Below are 20,076 nucleotides of genomic sequence, written 5' to 3'. Positions count from 1 at the left end.
AGTTGCATGACGTCATGTAGAGGCGGTACTTAACATCCGACTCGGGGAGGGGGGTGTGGCGGCGGTGACGTCACGAGAGGGCGTGCCGTGACGTTCCACGACAGGAAGGCGGTGACGTCACGTGTCTCTGGCCGCCATTGCCGCGGTAGGGGAGAAGAAGAGGCGAGCGACCCGCTGAGCTGCTCAGTCGAGAGGGGAGGAGGAACCGGCGCCCGCTCGCACACGAACCACGCCGCGCGGCGAAAATCGACCATGGAGGAAAAGTCCTCGGTGAAGGAACTGGATCAGTGGATCGAGCAGTTGTCCGAGTGCAAGCAGCTGTCCGAGGGCCAAGTCAAGACGCTATGCGAGAAGGTGGGTGACCGGGCGGGCGGGATGGGCGAGGCCTCTGGTCGCAAGGCAAAGCGCGCGGGAGGTGTTCGTGAGAACGCGGGAACCACAACTCGCATCGCCTCCTCCTCTCTCCCCCCCATTTACCCCGTGTCTCTCCTCCATCCCTCTACCGGTTCCCGCACCCTGTGGTGGGTTTGTGGTGGGGTGTAGAGGCGGCGCCATAGCGGGGTAAGGCGGGAGACTGGGCTCGGGGAGGCTCCGACAGCCCCGGCTCGCTCCGTGTCGGGCGCTCCCATTGGGCAGGAGGCCGCGGGGTGGGGGGGGTCCTGCCGAGTTGTTCCGTGCCGCGTTTCTCCATTTGCCGAGAGGCGCCGCGGGTCTCCCCTGTCGGGCGCTGCCATTGGGCAGAGGCCCGTGAGGCCGCGGCGCTCCGCGTACCCCCCCATTTGCCTAGTTCGGCGGCGGCTTTCAGTGTCGCCGCTCGCTCTCTGAGACCGGCTCCCTCACTCCCCCCCCCCCCCCCCCCATTCAGTACCCTGGGGACTTGCGGAGCGCAGTGTAAGGGGGGGGGGCCCTCGAAATAACGTGGGCGGATATTATACCGTGCCCCGCATACAATGGTTTTCTTTTTTTATTAATGTGTTGTACACTAACGTACGGATTGGATGCGATTGTACATCAAATGGCACTCGCGAAACTCAAAAATGGAAGGTGCGATTGTGGTGAACAAAATACATAATGGGTGACGCGTTCATGCATCAAGGACCCTGGATTACACCATGACGGACCATTTGCCCGAAACGTTGCCAATGCAGGCCAATGTTATTGATGTATATTTCTGGGCGGGCAGACCTAAACGAAAGGAACAAAGAGACGGGGGTGTGAGCCTGGACTTGAACAGTAAGGGGCCATCGATTTAGTACGTACGCAAAAATGTCAACTTGACCCCCCCCCCCCCGCCCTGTACGAACGCATACTTTTTACACCCCGCCGGACGATTTAGCTAATTTGAAGGCCAATGGAGACAAATTATTATCGAGGCTTCACCCCCCCCCCCCCCGTTTCCTATGCGTACATTGTCAGTAGACCCCCCCCCAATACACGAGCGTACTCATTTGGGTTAACCCTCCCCCTCCATGTGTACATACTAAATGGATGCCCCCCCTAACGCATTGCGATGGGGAGAGAGGGGGTGAGGGATTGGGAGTTCTCGATCAGGGGTCTGCAACCTGCGGCTTTATTTTCTTCAGGGCCCTCTCGTGTTCACATGCATTGCGGCTCTTAAAATATCGAGTTGTTTTACGGAATCCGAAAAAAAATCATGGCTCATGTTATTATGGTTGGCCGACCCCTGTTCCTCCACTTTGTGTGCAAATGTTGACTTGCGGGGCTTTGAACAGATACGCTCCATAACGATACTATTTTTTGATTTAAAGCTTTCGTGACTGCAGGGATTCATATTATTGGTTCTTTCGGTAAAGTCACGTAGAAGGGAAATAATAAAATATATAAAAACAATACAAATTCTCACGACGTTTCGACTGCAACACAAGCAATCCTCATCAGGTGTGAAATCTTGCTGTGGATTTCACACCTGATGATGATTGTGTTGCAGTCGAAACGTCGTGAGAATTTGTATATTTTTATTATTTCCCTTCTACGTGACTTTACCGAAAGAACCAAGAATAACAATACTATTGTTACTAAATGGGCCTTGTTGCCAGTATCAAAATATGAAAAAAATCAGAATAGGTTTCGCCTTGTAATGCCTTGGTACTGGATAAAGGTCCCATTTTGTAGCTGCTCATCCCGAGCTATAAATGCTCTGATTGTGCATTGTCTTTGTGCTGTTCGCCTTTTGGCGTGCTCTGGTATGACGCTCATGAGACTCGGCCCTAAAGAAGGCTGCTGTCTCTAGGTGTAGACCATTAGGTTTCAAAGACAATGCAACATATATTATCAGAGCATGTTTGTTTGCATGTTCGCCACAAATTCCGTGTGTGGTGAATGCAGACAATTCCTTGCAAAAGATTTCTATCTTAACGCCTCCTGTTTTACTGCCAGAAAGGGTAAAACCTGTTCTTAGTTTTCATACCTTGTGTTGCCTCCGAAACGTCGTGATTTTTATGTTATTTTTATTTTACTTTTTATTAATTATAATTTTTTACCTACGTGACTTTACCGAAAAAACCTAAGAATATGAATGCTTGCAGTCACGAAAGCTTCAAATCTAGAATTTCATACCTTTGTTACCGTGTACAGCATTATAAACGAAGGCGGCACATCACCCCCGAATACTCGGGATCCACTGAATCACAATCCCAGCCAGCCCCCCACATTGCTGTCTGCTGAAATCGACAATGGCCTCTCCAAACCCTCCGTGAATATCTGCATAGCCGGAAGTCGCTGGTTTTCTACTTGCCCAAGAGCCTGGATTTCCTTCCCCAACCCCCATCCACCATGGTCAACCTTCTGATTTCACTCGCCAAACGTATTCCACGGGATTCCGTGCTCAGTCCTATTCTCATTCAATAAAAATTAACCCGTAAAAACAAAGTTTTTCACTATAAATCCTTTATATGCGTGGCATCGGTTTTATTTTATTATTCATTTCTGATTTTCTTGAGTAAGAGTTTCATTTTTATCACATTGGTATTTTAAATTAAATATGATTTTTTTTTCCTAAAGTGGAAAATTTAGGAAAAAAAATTTCACCAAATTAAATTGTCACGCACAACGATTCTGTGTGCAAAATGTCAGCTCGATTGGATCACGGGAAGTGGGTTAAAAAACGACCGAAAGATTTGCACGGTCGTAAGCGCGCAAGCAAGCAAGTGAACTTAATACAGTATAAAGGATTTAAAAAAAAATTTGCTTGTGTTTTAGATTGTTGTCCTTCCAACGCACCTCCGATTAGCACGGTTGGCTGAGTACGGTGCGAAAGACGTTCAACATACAATATCATAGCATCAACTATAGCTCATTCTGAAATTCAACTTTATGCCGATGACATGATTGTACGCCAGCCATCTACATTCATGTACAACTAAAACAAGACGATTTCACAACCATCCAAAAAATGTTTTCGCCTTAATGTCACCTGAGTGACAACAAGACCAAGCGTGTTCCTTTTATGAGCCCCCTGGTCTAAGAAAGCTCCGAGCCAATGAAAATTGCCCATGACCACCATTCTCGCACAGCACTTGAACATCTTTCCTTCTACAACTAGTATCTTGGCATCTGGCTCGATTCTCATTTTCAATCCTCGTCAAGAGTATTTAAGAAAGTCATGAAAAATGACGATGGGAAATTTGTAGAGAAACGAAAGCTATTTCGCTAAAACATTTGATAGATGCTACCTCTGTACATGTCATAGACTCTGCTGGTGACATGCAAATCAAGCAATAACACAATTGGATTAGCCAAACCTTATCTCATTCTGCCAAACTCTTTATCTTACAAACTACGGTATTCCACTCATGTATTTGTATTCTAAGACCATTTATCATGCCCTTTCAATTGGCAAGGGAGATTCATTGGGTGCAAAATTATTTTCATGCATACAAGCATAACTCAAGCCCTTACAAAATCCCAAGCGTTTATTCATTACCAAAACCCTCGACCGTAGAAGCCCACAACACCGTTTCCACTGTACCAAGGACAGAAGGAATCTCTCATGGGTTTCACTCTCTTTTTGTTTATGCCCCAAGCTCATGGTGTTCCGTCACTTCAAGAATGTCCTTGGCTACTATCCCATTATGAATAACAACGCGATGCTAAACTTTCGATTCTTTGATAACTTCAATTGACTTTGACATATCCTTGTCGACTTGTATACGTTTCTGTAACAATTCTAATTGTGCCATGATCGGACTAATAAGATCTGCCCGAGCCGACTTGTGCTACAGATAATGTATTAATGAAAACTGGGTTGTTTATTAAATATTTATAATTTCTCATACGACACAGTTGGTTGTATTAATTTCTATTTGCTCCATTGCTCTACCTTTTTTATTAAGTAAATTGTATTTGTTTGGTCACCCTGGTCGCTCTTGCAACTGAGACTTTAACTGGTCTCGATTTCTCACTTGGATAAACAAAATTGACTTAACTTTAATTGATAAACATAGTTGCTGTGTTGTACAGCATTGATAATCTGCACAGCATTGCTTGCAGAGGTTTGTTCGCAGATTGTTCGTATTGTACAGGCCGCCCTGGTTACACACTGGGTGTGACAACCATAACATATGTACTGTTTGCTTAACCATAGATGTTAAAGATCCTGTAGCATCATTTATGAAAGAGTAGGCCATTGTATGCTGGCGTCTTGGTCAAATAAAAAAAACTGAAATCGCTTAATTGGGAAATACCCAGCAATTCGAATATGTATTTATACTGGAGGAATCCGATGAGTTATAAAGCTCTTCACAGATGTCCAGTGTGGCGGGTAAGAGCGTTACAACAAACAATACAAAAACATGATAGTAGTGCAAATTTCAAGAAAGGTAAACGAATCACCAAAAACACATACAAATAAAACTAAACCATCCCCATCTTACTCGTGAAAGCCCACTGAGGTGTAAACTTATTTTCAGAAGCAACCTGGCCACAAATGATAGCTCAATAAAGGAGGACCCTCTTGATAAATAGTCTTGAGACTCGCAGAGGATTTCCTGGATAAACAATTGTAATAGTAACACATGTTACAGTATAAACAGCGTGACTGCATACTCCGTTAATTAGTGTCCATAGCATAGACGTAACTACTATGGAATATTGATACCTAGACAAAGCTACTGTGAATAGAATCTATACCCAGACATTGTCACTGAGTTTAACAGTGACAATGTCAATTGTCACTGTATACAGTATTGATACATAGCCCCAATAACATAGACGTTATTGCTACGGCGTAAAGCATTAATAATTTAAATTGAGAATCGCACAGCCGTCATAACTCCTTTTTGCACAATGTCAATATGTAGCAGAATATTCCAAATGGATCGGCACTGATGAAGACTGCGCTAAATAATATCAATACAAAATTTAAATAAAACAACTGCGCACGCACAAATAAATAAAACTTTAATGTATTTCCTGTAACAAAACCCTGCTCAGGATAAATGACACTCGGTATGTAAAGAGACGATGATACGTGCGAAATACAATTGCGATTAAAGTTATATGGAGTTGGCAGTTGTGATTTAGATGGAAGAGGCAGGAGCCCATGGTGATACGAAATAACCCGTAGAACACAGAACAGAACAAGCCGGCATTTAAATAATTCCATCATGGCCGTATCATAGCAGCAGCAGTATCTGTTGTGCATCTCGTCCTCCTGTCATGGACATTTGATTGGACACTACTGGCTTTGAGTTATATATAACGGTTGGAATGGTACCGGCCAAAAGAATGAGCGGACGTGTATAGCATTGTTATTAAGAGTACATGTTCCATCCACATGCTTGCATTGATCCATTTTTAGTACTGCCTGCGCTGTGTTGAACCTTTATACTATACATACCACACTCATTGCACCTTCAATTCGCATGTTTGGCTACGTATGGTGAAAAAGAAGTTCAATATACATACTCATCCACTCACCAAACTGCAAGTTACATCGCTTCTCTTTCTGCTTCTTTCTCTGCATTGCTGCAGTCTGGAATTCCTCCCCTCGTCTATTTCCCCCTCTCCCCCTTTTTTTATTTTCCCAAAATCTTTTTATCTTTGCTCAATTCAAGAAAGGTTAACACTTGTCTATTTTAACTCTGATCGCGCTGCGTGTGTTTCTGGCCACTCAACATGTAGGAACCATCGCGTATGCTCGGCAAATGCGTAAAAAAATCCAACATACCTGCTGAGTTCTGTAGCCCGGCAAGCCACGATCCACTAATAGCCCAAAATCAAAGAAAATTTGTCGACCGCATCTGAGTGTTCAGCATTTCAATAATTTATACATTTTTATTGTAATTTGTTTGTTTAGGAAACCACCCAGTTGATTGACATGTTGCATGTGGTGCGGCAAAATGTGGATACAGTAAAATCGGACGATATAGGGTGGACGCTTGGTCCGGATGGCTAAATATTCTCTAAAGGGGCTCTCTAGTACTCTCTACTGGAGGCCCTCTTACGCCAGCAATGGTGTGAGCGAGCATATTTATATGTTTTCGTATTTGAGTAAATGAGCGAGAGGTGCTGATGGTGCCCTGCGTTGCCGGCGAATCTCGCTCACCGTCAGGCCCCCCTCCCACCCTCTCGTCCCCATCTCGCCCCCCTCCACTCTCTCTCAGGCCAAGGAGATCCTGACGAAGGAGTCGAATGTGCAGGAGGTGCGTTGCCCCGTCACTGTGTGCGGGGACGTCCACGGCCAGTTCCATGACCTCATCGAGCTCTTCAACATCGGCGGGAAGTCCCCGGACACCAACTACCTCTTCATGGGCGACTACGTGGACCGGGGATACTACTCGGTGGAGACTGTGTCGCTGCTCGTTGCACTCAAGGTAAAGATGGGGAGACAAACTATATAAACTATTTTTATTTTACTTGTACTATATAGCTCTTTAAGGAGCGACCTGGCTATCACAAACGATAGCCCAATGAAGTGGTTTATCGTGCGGACATGTATTGCAGCCAAATACTCTAAACGCATGTTTCTAAAATGTGGAGGGAAAACCCGGAGGATCTGGAGGAAAAATCTACGCGACCACGGGGAGAATATGCAAACTCCAAATATACGGATATCAAGGTCGGGATCGAACTCGCGACCTCCTTTATACCAGGCGAGGTAGTTAACATCTCGCCACCGCGGCACACCTTAGTTGGGAGCAGAGGCCACTCGTTGATTTCCTGACCCAGGGTCACTCTTTCAATGAGACGACATTTGTCTTTAGTCTTGTCCCCATTATTCCTCCTGTCCCATGAGTTCTTGCACTGGTTAAATGAAATTCGTAAACTCGAAACGTGAATTTTCAACCTGTGTCAAACCAAGTATTTTTGGTGATGTTGCTTTGTCAGTGTTGCACAAGCACACAAGACATACTCTACACATTCGTCAATAGCACGATGGCCCTAAATGGAGTTTGCTTGTGAAACAATGGTGCTTAAGTTATGCACTCCTTGAAGCCGTGTGTGACTGATGGACTGTGAATTTGTTTTAGTTTTGCCGTCAGTTCCATGACCATTAACCAGGCGGGAGCCTAATTGGGAAGTTAACGTTGGTTGCCCTATCGATAGACTCGCCCCCCACCATAGGAACGTGGAATTTCCACCACTGGCTCAGCGTTGAGCAGCACCTCAATATATGTCATGCGAGCCGGAAATCACTCTGACTTTTTACTCATGGCACGAGTGTGACAACCACGTTCTCTTCGCAGCGGTGAGTAAGTTACATTTAGAAACAGGCAAATATAACCTTTCACACATGGCCTTCTGGAGGTAAATAATCCCAGCAGCATTGATTCAGCACAAGCAAGCACTGGATTGGTGTCGACATGCAGTGCGTCACCGTGTTTATAGGCAAAGAGTACTGACTGTTAATATTAACGACCTCGTCTGGTATACAGGAGGGTCATGGGTTCAATCCCCACCCTGTCGCCTACTGTATATTCGGAGTTTGGATGTTCTCCCCGTGGTGGTGTGGATTTTTTTTGACTGCTATGTATGCATCCTATAAACGTCAACATGATAAGCCATTTCTTTGAGCCATCATTTGCGGTCAGTCGCTTCTGAATAAGAGCTACGTAGCTCATTGAGCCTTACCTGGTAAAATAAAAAGTAAAAATAGTTAAATGGCGCAAGTGTGAGGAACACGTTCGTTTTAGCGGTGATAAATGACATTTACAAACGCGCAACGCTTACAACTTGGGTTGCCACGAGTGTGTATTGAGTATGCGCCGAGTGTGACGCGGCGTTTGCGCGCGCCCCTGCCTGGCAGGTGCGCTATCGCGAACGCATCACGATCCTGCGCGGGAACCACGAGTCACGACAGATCACCCAGGTCTACGGCTTCTACGACGAGTGCCTGCGCAAGTACGGCAACGCCAACGTGTGGAAGTACTTCACCGACCTCTTCGACTTCCTCCCCCTCACGGCACTCGTCGACAGACAGGTGCGAGCGTGGTGCCGATTTTGAAGTTGGTACGATGTTGAACTTCTTTCGCACCGTGCTTTGCCAACCGTGCTAATCGGAGGTGCCGGGTAAGGACGACAAACTGAACGCTAAAGTAGTTCTAAAGAAATACGTTTTCATTTCTTGCTGTTGTGTATGCCTTTGATCAGCGCCAGCTAAGTGCCACTGGGCAGTGCAGAATTTAGCAGTGTGTCTTGCTGCCTCACATAATTGTGCACTTTTTTATAGTCTTAATAGGAAATCAAACAAATTACAGAGTTTTGCGTGTACTCATTAAAAATGACTCCATTGAGATTATATATGGCAGTCATCGCCTGGCACCCTCCCCCCACTGGTAGAGGAATAATCCGGTTGCAGACCAGATGCCAAGTAGACATTGTGCCGCACAGGGACAGCTGCTCCTTGGGGGGGGGGGGGGTGTGTGCCCTTTTAAGTGTTTGAGATGTGGTGTGAGTTGCTTAATGCGTGTTATATTTTAAAGCTTTACTTCAACAAAAAATATTCTCTGTACTGACCTCCATTGATTGGCAGTCGCACACAAACAGAAACCTTAAGTCGGTTCATTCCCTAAAACTTCAGCCTCATGTTATCACTTCCCTGTTAGAACGCAGTCGGTAATGCTAGGCGCTGTGTGGCCAGCCCCATCGTCCGACCGTTTGGATTTATTTTCGAATTTTAAACGTTATTTTCACCGACTCTCAAAAGAGAAGAAGAAAAAACCACAACCATGAAAGGCACGGCTGTGTGCGGCAATGGACGGCCAGCAGCGCTCGCTCTGGGTGTCTGTGTGTGGCGCCAGATCGGATGTTGGGCAATCGTAATTGAGTTGAGATCATGTGAACGTGAGAGCTCACTTGCACGCCTCCGGTGTAGCCGGCGCTGCTGTTCTGCTCCGGTGGGCTCAACGTGTGCAGCAGGGGTCCGGATATAGAGACTGGCCCTTGCTGGATCTCACATGGCGGGTGGGGGGGGCAGTAGGAGGGTGGTAGGGGCGTTCTCTCTCAGTGGAAATTGGCACTGGGTTTTGTTGACTGCGTTGATTATCTTTCTAACAATTCTTGCCCGTGTGCTATAAGATGAATTGTTATGGTTCGAGGTCATGGTTTGGTCTTGTGTGTAACCTCTCATTGTTCTGCTTGCTTTGCGTCACCTGTCTTTTGTCCCATTTGTCGCAAAGGTAACATTGGAAAAAATTTGCATAAATATTTAATCGGTGGTCCCCCCCCCCATCCTTTTTGGTATGGTGTCCCTTGCCAATGAAGACTGGTCCCTGCACTCTCCCCCGCATGCCCCCCCCCCATCCCCCGCATGCCCCCCCCCCATCCCCCGCATAAGGCTACAAGGCCACAATACAGAGAGATCACAAGTCTGCACCTCGAGTGCGGTGATAGGTATTTGTTTCATGTCGTGTATTAAGTGTGTTTTTGGCCGTAACACCACACTGATGTGGCCCGCGCACATTTGAAATTTCTCCTGCATGGTATCCATGCTGCAGCCTGCACTCCTCACTGATTGATTCTCACAAGCACAACAATTCCTCTGCGAAGGAGAGAGTTAGCACTGCCAGGATGCGCCGCCCGGTGGAATTGGTTGACGATGGTGTGTGGTGGCGCACGTGTGCCGTGTAGATTTTCTGCCTGCACGGAGGCCTCTCCCCCTCCATCGACACGCTGGACCACATCCGAGCTCTCGACCGTCTACAAGAGGTCCCTCATGAGGTACGGATACCCCCCCCACCATCCCCCTTCACGAGAAACTTGGATAAAGTCAAAAGTGGTGACTGCTGCCGGCTCTTTGTCCCCCCTCTGGCCGACCAGCCTGCCATGGGATTCTGCGTCACACCATATTCCGTTGATGTGTTTGAGTTAACATTTGTGGCCAGGTTGCTTCTGAAATAGAGCTAAACAACTCGGTGGACACCATTTGGAACCTCATTTGCCAGTAAAAAATGTGTAATTGTTTTTTTACCCTTTCATCTGGCAACAAAACTGACACCTTTTGCGCCTTTTGGCGTCTTCTGGTCCAACACCATGTGACACTAGGCTCTAAGGAAAGCTGTCTCTGTTGTGGACCAATCAACTTCAAGGACAGTGCATACATTATCAGAGTTATGTTTTTTGTTTGCATTATGACTGCAGGTATTGTGGTCTATGCAAACATGACTCCTTGTAAAAAAGGTGTCAGTTTTGTTGCCAGATGAAAGGGTAAAAAGCAAATGATCAACTCGGTGGACCTCACCTGGTGAAATGCAAAAAAAAATAGTTTATTCTATAAAGCCTCATCTGGGCTCGCTTTCAGCAAGGCATTGCCAAAGCGATATTTCAAGTATTGAGGTCATTGGTCCTCCTATCCTCTTGAAGAGCCGCTGAGCCTGTGGCGAAACTTCCACAGTCCTATGATGAGAGCAAGTACGTTCACATGGCAACCACATCAAAGTGGCACTTGCGTTATTCTCATCTGTGAAAGAGATTTGTAGCTCAGGATTCCTCCAGTGTGAATAAATATTCTGATTGTTGACCCTGGAAGGGACGATGTGGACTGAGTCAACCCCCAACCAGGATTTGAACTTGCGATTGCGAGCCGCTCACTGTGCTCCTTGGCCACCTGAGCTTCTACTACTTGGAATTGGCCTCCATTCGGGCCAACATAGCCTGCATAGAAGAAGAAAGAAACATTTTAATATTCCTTAATCCTTTGTTTATGATTTAAGAGGCTTGCAGACTTAAAATGAGCTATGATTACTCAAATTAGGTGGAGAATGTTAAACCACAGGTTATGCTATGTGGGCTGCACATGCGTGTGGAGTGCATGTGTGGCGTGTCTATAATGTGTGCATGTGACTGGTTTACACTCGAGCGGTAGTGTAGTGGTTGACGCACTGCTACGAAACCAGCGACCCAAGTACGATTCCCGTTCATTACCAACAAAAGTGAAGAAAATGTGAACCTGTCATGGGTCTCCCCTAGGTCGACTCAGCTTTAAATACAAGTACCTCGTGTGCTGTGTAAAGATCATCACTGGGTAAACAAAGGTGGCCGTGTGTGGTCGTGGTCACCCACCCCTTTGTGTGCCGTGCTGGCCTTTATAAGTGCTCGCTAAAAGGATTTGCCCCAATAGTCTGCCAAAAACTATACGGGAGGAAATATGTCTTTGTGTGAATGTTGAACATTGTGTTTGCCTGCATGATGTGTGTCGTGTTTATTGCATATATTGTATATTTTGTGTGTAAAATGTTGAACGTTGTATGTTGTATCTATGTTGGGTGCATAGTTCTTGACTGTTGTATGTTGTGTAAGTATGAATGTTGATCGTTGTGTGTGTATGTCGCGTAGGGCCCCATGTGTGACCTGCTGTGGTCGGACCCTGACGACCGTGGAGGCTGGGGCATCTCCCCACGCGGTGCCGGCTACACATTCGGCCAGGACATCTCCGAAACGTTCAACCACAGCAACGGGCTGACACTTGTGTCACGTGCCCACCAGCTCGTCATGGAGGTCACTACCCGTTTGCTGTGCCCGTGCCTCCCTCCTTCGCCCACTACCCCACCCCTTGCCATGCCTTTGTTGATCCTGTACAGCCACGCCGAGACTCAAGACTCACGATCAGGAGGGTCCTGCTACATTGGGAAGTTTGACCAGTTCCAATTTATCTAATATTTTAAAATGGTCATCAACCATTTTGGTGTGGCAGCCCCCCCCAGTGCCTAACCCCCCCCACCCCCTTGCCCATTTTACTTAGCCCACAATACAGAGAGAGAGATTACATGTCCATGCCTCCTAGTCACGCGGTGATAGTTATGCATTTATTTTGTGTTGTGTTTAGCGTGTTGTCATAATGTGGCACTGACGATCGCTGTATACGTTTGATATTTCCCCTGCACGGTATCTTGGCCGCAGCCTTGATGATAAAAGGCTTTTGGGGGGCGGTGGCGTGCCGAATCTCGTAGGTTGAAAACCAATATACAGACAAAACAGTGGGTCTGTCCATGTAGAAGTTAAGGATGACTTTCTGATTTTTAAACATTCACATGCTTTGTTATGGACAATTTCAGATCATTGTTTGGAGTTTAAAATTTTCATGGTTCATAAACGTGCGTAATCATTTAAGTTGTGTTCATGGCAACAAAAGTGACGTCATCCGATGCACGCGACGGGCATGTTTTTGTGGGAACAGCTCAGAAGTGATGTCGTAAACGTGAACCCTGCAGCAGGTTTGGCAATAGCGGCAATCTACACGGCAATAGCTAGAATGTACGCAATGTTGGGTCGTGACCTCAATCGGTTACATATTTTCCTGGGGTCATCCAAAACAAAGCTATTACAGATGAGCATAAAGTGAACTGCGGTTAAAGATCTGTTTAAGCATGGTTTATTTGTACAAAGCAAAAAAGCAACACAATAAAGAGTACAATAGGGGACACTGACAATAAGCAGCAATCGCCGTATTGTGCAAGGAGACGCCATGTCATTGAGAAATCTTGATATAACGCATCACGCAACATATCACGGCACCCTTACCCGTGCATTTTTTTTATTTATCCAAGAGAGCCACATTGCCCAAGGACTCTTTTTGTTCTGCTACACTCGATTTTACTTTTATGATGTTTTCGGCCAAATAATCACGAGTGTTTATACTTGTGGGTGAAAACCCACCGATGAAAAAATATGGAGAATTAGTCCCCACTTGTGTGTGTACTACCTTCTGCATGGCACCTCGATGCCCGCGGGAATGTATATTCGGAACATTTACACGATCCACCAATCCGCGTTGCTGGATTACAGACCACGTGCATATCCTCCGCTGCTCGCTCGGTGATGGCGTGCGCTTTGCTCCACAGGGTTACAACTGGTGCCACGATCGCAACGTTGTTACCATCTTCAGCGCGCCCAACTACTGCTACCGCTGCGGCAATCAGGCGGCCATCATGGAGCTCGATGACACTCTCAAGTACTCTTTGTGAGTCGTTGCGCACACGCACACAGGTTACACGCGCACACACAGGTTACGCACACGCACACAGGTTACACGCGCACACACAGGTTACGCACACGCACACAGGTTACGCGCGCACACAGGTTACGCACACGCACACAGGTTACGCACACGCACACACAGGTTACGCACACGCACACACAGGTTACGCACACGCACACAGGTTACGCACACGCACACAGGTTACGCACACGCACACAGGTTACGCACACGCACACAGGTTACGCGCGCACACACAGGTTACTCGCGCACACACAGGTTACTCGCGCACACAGGTTACGCACACGCACACAGGTTACTCGCGCACACACAGGTTACGCGCGCACACACAGGTTACGCACACGCACACAGGTTACGCACACGCACACAGGTTACTCGCGCACACAGGTTACGCACACGCACACAGGTTACGCGCGCACACACAGGTTACTCGCGCACACACAGGTTACTCGCGCACACAGGTTACGCACACGCACACAGGTTACTCGCGCACACACAGGTTACTCGCGCACACAGGTTACGCACACGCACACAGGTTACTCGCGCACACACAGGTTACGCGCGCACACACAGGTTACGCACACGCACACAGGTTACTCGCGCACACACAGGTTACGCGCGCACACACAGGTTACTCGTACACAGGTTGCATGCACAGGGATCAAAAGCTTGCGTCTTGTAACCCGCAAAATAATGGGGTACGTGTGTGGCAAGATTTTAATAACTGGGGACCCTTGTACAAGACCGCTTGCGCAATTCTAAAAATGTTTTTTAGCAAAAAGTATAAGCGATTCTAAATATTGCTCCCGACGTCATTAATATTCATAATAATGGTATTTTACTTAAATTAATGATGAATGTGATGTGCATTAATAACAGAAATGTACTTATCCCAACCACGTAACCGGCTGAAGTGCACAAAGCGACGATGCTATCACGGCGAGAGTGTGCGGTTGGTTGAGCGGCACTTGCGAGAGAGACTAGGTGGAGTGGGTGAGAATGTTTTGATGTTTGCCTGGTGTCCGCCTCCCCCCCCCTCACAGCCTGCAGTTTGACCCAGCCCCTCGGCGAGGGGAACCTCACGTCACTCGCCGCACCCCCGACTACTTCCTGTAATGGCGCCAGAAGCTCTTCCTGCAGGGCAAGGGCCTCCGTCCGCGTCGCAAACCGTTTTCAGTGGAGCTCTCAACCCTTGTCTCACCGTCCCCTCGCGGGACCGCTCTTGTTTTATAAGCGTCAACCTCATCTTAACGACGATCGCCGACGCTCCCCGCCCACACTTCAGTCAGTCGAACACGGCAGTACGCCTTTTTACGATCCACACGACGGCAGGCTACATGCTAACGACGTTGTTGTGAAGTCCTTTTGAAGCACTTTACTTCGACGTTGTTCGTACGGAACGATCAATTTCAATGCAGTCCGTTCGTTTGGAAAACACGCAAATGCTACCACCCATCGGTATTCCGCATGAACAAAATAGGTGCAGACGCTGTTAGGAATCCACTTGTGCTTGTGACTACTGCTGAAGTGTGGGAAGGAGTTCTGGAGGTTGCAGAGAAATACATACATTCACACTTGATTGATTCTCTCTCTAACATTCTATATTTTGTTTGTATTCGTTCTCTCTGCTGAATGTCTATTTTTATTGATTAACAGGGCTGGGATGAAGCTGTCTTCAGGCTTCAAAACGTTTTTGCCTCTATTTCAGAGGTCAAAGATAATGTTAAAGGCTAAATACGTACGCTTTTTAATTGTTTTACTGTGAGATCTGCTGTGGAAGTTTGTATCAGAGCAAGGTGGCCTGCGACCATGTCTCCCCCGCCCGCCCCCCACCCATCCGCCCCCCTCAATCGCGGCCTCCTTGCCGCAACCAAAGTATTTTGATGCGATTCAAACTGCAGCTCGGCTTAGTCATCCAAGTTTCGGCCCCTGTCCCCCTTTGCGTTTAAGTCTTAAGGCCGCTTTTCGCTTGCACGACACCGCCCCGCTCCCTCGGTGGGTGCCCGCACCACCGCAGACCCCTCCACTGTAGTAGACCCCACCGGATGAGAGAGAGGGGAGAGATAAATTACCCGAAGTAGCCGTCTCGGTTTGAGTGGTACGGTTACTCTGGCAGGGCTAACGCCTTGCCCTCAGCCCTGCACGACAGAACGGAGGTCATGTGACACCTGTGAGAAGTCACACGTCCACCGCGATCTCCTGGATCTGGTTGTGGGTGATGGTGGTGACGGCACCTGTGCTGTGCAGAGCTGATGGTAGGGAGATCCCCGTGAGCCTTCATGGTGCTATCCACCGCACACTGACCCAGAAGCAGCGAGACCTTCCCCACGAACCAGTCGCCCCCAGGGTTTTTAACCACCAAGAAGTCACCAGTGGCACGGCCCTGCATCTTGTTCCCAGTGTCATTGGTTGTGGGAGATGATGATGATGACGACGCGGGGCCTTCGAGGTTTGTATCACAAATGAAGAAATACAATTTATTTCCGTCCCAAGCACTGAAGTTCAAGTGGTTTCGGCCTCGCGCTCCCTCTGCACGTTTTCGTGATGCTTTGAGCTGCCTTGGCCGCCGCTGCTGAGAGTACTTGAAGGTGTCTTTGGTCGGAGGAACTACCCGAGGCTCTTGCTGCTAGACTGGTCTGCGAGTCACCTCGGTCATGCGCTACTGGCCTACTGGCCACGCTCGGGCCACAAATGCAGACTCGTGCGTGTGGTCTCGACTGGGGTAGCTGCAACCCCAAATTACTCTTGTTTTAAGCCTCGCATGTGTGTTCACGCTCGACTGCGGTGACCAATGGGAACAAATAAACCTTATAACTGCACGTGCCGCGTGATTGCATAGTTGGACAGGAGTGTTCATGTAACGTTAACAACCAGAAATGGCAATCTCTGAAAAGGGCTTTTGTGTAAGATGCACACAGGATGTGGGCAGAACACACTAGCCAACCAAATTCTAGCCTTACACCGACGGAGGAAGCGTGCTCGTCGCAGGCCCTGCCAGGTTACTCGTAATCTTCAATTTTTATTAAAACCTTACATAGCAACAGCAACAACCCTGCCATCACTGACTGCCGTGGGTGGGCCTTTGCCCACGATTGCTCGTTATTGAGCTAAGTTGGCATGATGGATACCAAATGATGGCCCATTAACTGAACCAACTAGCCACAAGTACGAAACCCGCATACGATCCCTACTCAATCCCCCACCTTCAGTCTGTCACCAGAGGACCCTCTGTTCACTTCTCCACTTTATTGGTTCCAGGACCACTTTTACCATGGGCAGGTTCAATCATTTGCCGTGGTGATAGGTACATTGGCCAGAACAGGATTATCGCACCACTCGAGATGGCTAAATCTACCCATTTCTCTATGGTCCATGAAAGAGAATTGGTAAACTAATTGTTCATCAATATTTGTGCTTTTTTATCTGTCAAAATAGCAATGTTTTTCCACCCCATTACCCCAAGTGAAATTTTTTGTTGCATGCTGCATGCAATTCATTAATGTAATTTTGCTTTAAAAGAGAACAAGAAAATTACACAACCCAGAAACCAAACTGCTCTGCTAGCTAACCACTGAGCTAGTCCGCTTTAGACCCGTGTTGGGCAGCCCAAGAGACACCGTCTCGGTGTGTATCTTGCTCGAGACGAGCTTCGGCTCGTATTGTGGGCTGTTTGATGTTTAGGGTGATGTATGTGCACTGGCCACTGGTTTGTGACCGTGGACTGGAATTTACCTTGAGCTGCATGCGTTGAGAAGCGTCGGTCTTCACGCCAGTGGGCTTGGCGTTGTGCAACACGAGAGCTCTGTTTGCACGAAGGACAGTAAACCGGTTTAGTGCAACAATTGACTACACTTGTAAATCCACTTTGGTGAAACCGATTTGACAATCTTTGGCTTAAAACCAGTTTGGTGTTACCGAATTTTTGGTTCAACGTTTCAATCAAACCGGTTTAGGGCAACTAATGTCAATCAGGTGATATCCTTAAACCTTGGAGATGAATGATCCCATTTGAGAAAAATGAACCCTCTTCTGCGAGGCCAACCTCCGATCATTGGGTTTGATTACTTCCCAAGCTGGTCCTATAGAACTGTGAAACTCTCACATTTAGTTAATCACGGCCCAACTGAAAGGAACTAGTTTTCAAATGTATACATAACTAGTCAAAATTGTTTCACTCCGAAGTCTTTATCTTGTGTTAATGGGAGTCGTTTCAACTCGTTGCTAAAAGATGGTCCAATCTGTCGTAAATTATGGGGAAACACAATCGTAATGGAATAAGTGCAGGCCGGAAAACCGTAGCTTTCAAATAACACCCGACATGTTTAAAGCAACAGCCTCCATGTGTATGTAAAACAATGATGGTGCATCTGGAAATGCTGATGCGTTTTGCATATGCGTAGAGGCTGTGGCCTTGCTGCAGTTTCCATTGCCATGCGTGGGCTTGCGGTGGGGTGAGAATATTTAGGGAGGACGTGTGATGACATCCATTGAGCATGTAATGATTCGATACCACCCTCAGCGATTTTTCACGATTTGGAAACAGTATTAAATTCAAGAACTGATTCTTTTTTGTCTCATCTGTACTGGTTTGAAGTGTGCGTATTGTCCGTCTTGTTCGTACTGCTTTGTTTGCATTGTCAAGTCCTCCGTTGTACTGGCTGCCTCGTTCCATCTCAACTCGTCCCATTCGCTCTTTGGCATGTATTTTGCATGAATGATACATAATTCATTCCTTCACGCACGATTCCATGCGGGTTTCGCGAGTGTAATAATCAACGGTAATGGATGAATCCTTATGACCCCGAAACACCTCTGCCCAGGCACATTGGTGCTGGCCCTGCAGGTGTCACTGGCCCCAATGCACGAGGGCACCTGACGTGAATGTTTTACCCTTGCACGGATTGAAGTGACCGGGTGAAATATCCACGAGGTGTTTTATGTTGATGATCGGATCACGTGGACACTCGCACATCCACCACCCACATGGGCCATCCCACCTTGATCCTTGGGAGCCCCTTTGTATCCAGTCTCGTCGGCACCTCGGCTGAGCGCGACCGCAAAGTCGTGTTAAGAAAAAATAACGGGAAACATGCCGGTGTTTGTGCCACCATTGTGAATACACCGTTTGTGTGAAACCACAACTTGATCTAAGGCCAGACCCTTTCTACAAATTATAACCCATCTCACGCAGTTGACTTCATAAAAACATAAGTTTTAGGTTGAAACGGTTGGGTTGAAATGTTTGCTTTGTCTACAAAGGACTTGCGCTGGCGATGCTACGCGTGGAATTGCGAGCCGGGTGGGTCATCGGGAGTGAATGAGTGTTGTAGTGAAAACGCTTACGTAAATAATACCTGCGCAGCCAATTATTTGGTTCACTGACTGACGAGGCGTGGTATTGGGTTTTCCCATAACTGGGGGACCATGAGAATGGGTAGTGTTCGGGTAAAGACAAGCAGTTGGTCGCATCACCATTATTGAACGAAGCAGTCTTTATATTAAACCGCTGCTCTGTGAAACATCTGTTGGACGGCACGGAGCTCGCCCGTGGCGTTTGCGTGGCCGAGAGTGTGTTGCGTGCGGTGTAATACTGCAAGAGTATTCATGCTGGAGTCCACTTAGGTCCCCTGCTCTGGTCGTTTGGTGCTCATGGCCCCATGGCTGCATGCGAGAGCCTGGAGCCTTCGTCTTGAGTTCGTGGGGGTCGGGCCGGATCGGGCTGGGCGGTGTCATCCACCGCGGGTCTGCCTGTTGTTGCCCCCCTCTCTCCGCGGAGGTCAGAATGCAAGCAATAAAACTGTGTGATAAAGTTGCCTGTGTGTGCGTGCGTGCGTGTGTTGGGCTCGGCGTGCTTTGTGTGTGCGCGCGTGTTAACATGCAACTATGGTAACAACGTCATTTACCTTTTCAAGAGCCTCACTTGGCGTCTGAACACTAATGAAGAGGATCGATGCGTGTTCAATCACTTGTAGGGTTACTCTCCAACACACGCGGTGTGCTGGACTAGTTACTAATTGCCAGGTTTGTTTGCGTGACAAACCTTGCTAATTGGCTGTTTCGGGTGGTGGCGGTTTTATCGACTTTTATATTTACGCGATCTAACCCAAAACCAACTTTATTATGGATACGATTGGTCGGGAAAACCTACGTGGTAAACTGACTTTTAGGAGAGTCATGTTTTGTCTATTTGCACAATCTTATTTCAGTGTTTCACGTGTGGCAGGACACTTGATGAGTACACTGCAGCATATGGGGGCAAAGCCCACCCACACAAGGGAAACGCGTTCCTTCGGAGTGGGCAGGTAGGAACTTGGTTGGACAGCGCATTCGTGCACGACAGACAAATATGCACGACAGACAGACAAGTAATCCCTGGTGGGCAGTGTGGAACCTGTTGTTCCCACCTGTATAATCACACTCGCACAGGCGTGTTGACAGTCTTGCTGTACTGCCATCTCATGGCCACTTTGCAGTCCAGCAATTTTGGAAGCTTCACGCACCGTGTGTCAAGTCAATGCCTCTGAAATAATGTTGCCACCCACAAATCTATGTAGCCGGTGGGATGTGTAACAAGTATAACCCGTAAAAACAAAGGTTTTCACTATAAATCCTTTATATGCGTG

The 20,076-nt window shown here is 47.4% G+C and overlaps 1 protein-coding gene across 1 annotated transcript; it reads left to right on the top strand.

Moving 5' to 3' along the window:
* The first annotated feature begins 100 nt into the window (after positions 1 to 100).
* Positions 101 to 19,262, top strand: PPP2CA (protein phosphatase 2 catalytic subunit alpha). Its single transcript, XM_078875328.1, has 7 exons — positions 101 to 354; positions 6,624 to 6,833; positions 8,267 to 8,440; positions 10,090 to 10,179; positions 11,794 to 11,955; positions 13,299 to 13,417; positions 14,497 to 19,262. The coding sequence occupies exons 1-7, from the start codon at positions 253 to 255 to the stop codon at positions 14,567 to 14,569; spliced, it is 930 nt and encodes a 309-aa protein (XP_078731454.1). The 5' UTR covers positions 101 to 252; the 3' UTR covers positions 14,570 to 19,262.
* The last annotated feature ends 814 nt before the right edge of the window (positions 19,263 to 20,076 follow it).

Source organism: Lampetra fluviatilis, chromosome 41 (genome assembly GCF_964198595.1).
Source record: "Lampetra fluviatilis chromosome 41, kcLamFluv1.1, whole genome shotgun sequence".
Taxonomy (NCBI): Eukaryota; Metazoa; Chordata; class Hyperoartia; order Petromyzontiformes; family Petromyzontidae; genus Lampetra; species Lampetra fluviatilis.
The sequence above is the reverse complement of the archived record's forward strand: the minus strand, read 5'-3'. Positions and strand labels throughout refer to the sequence as shown.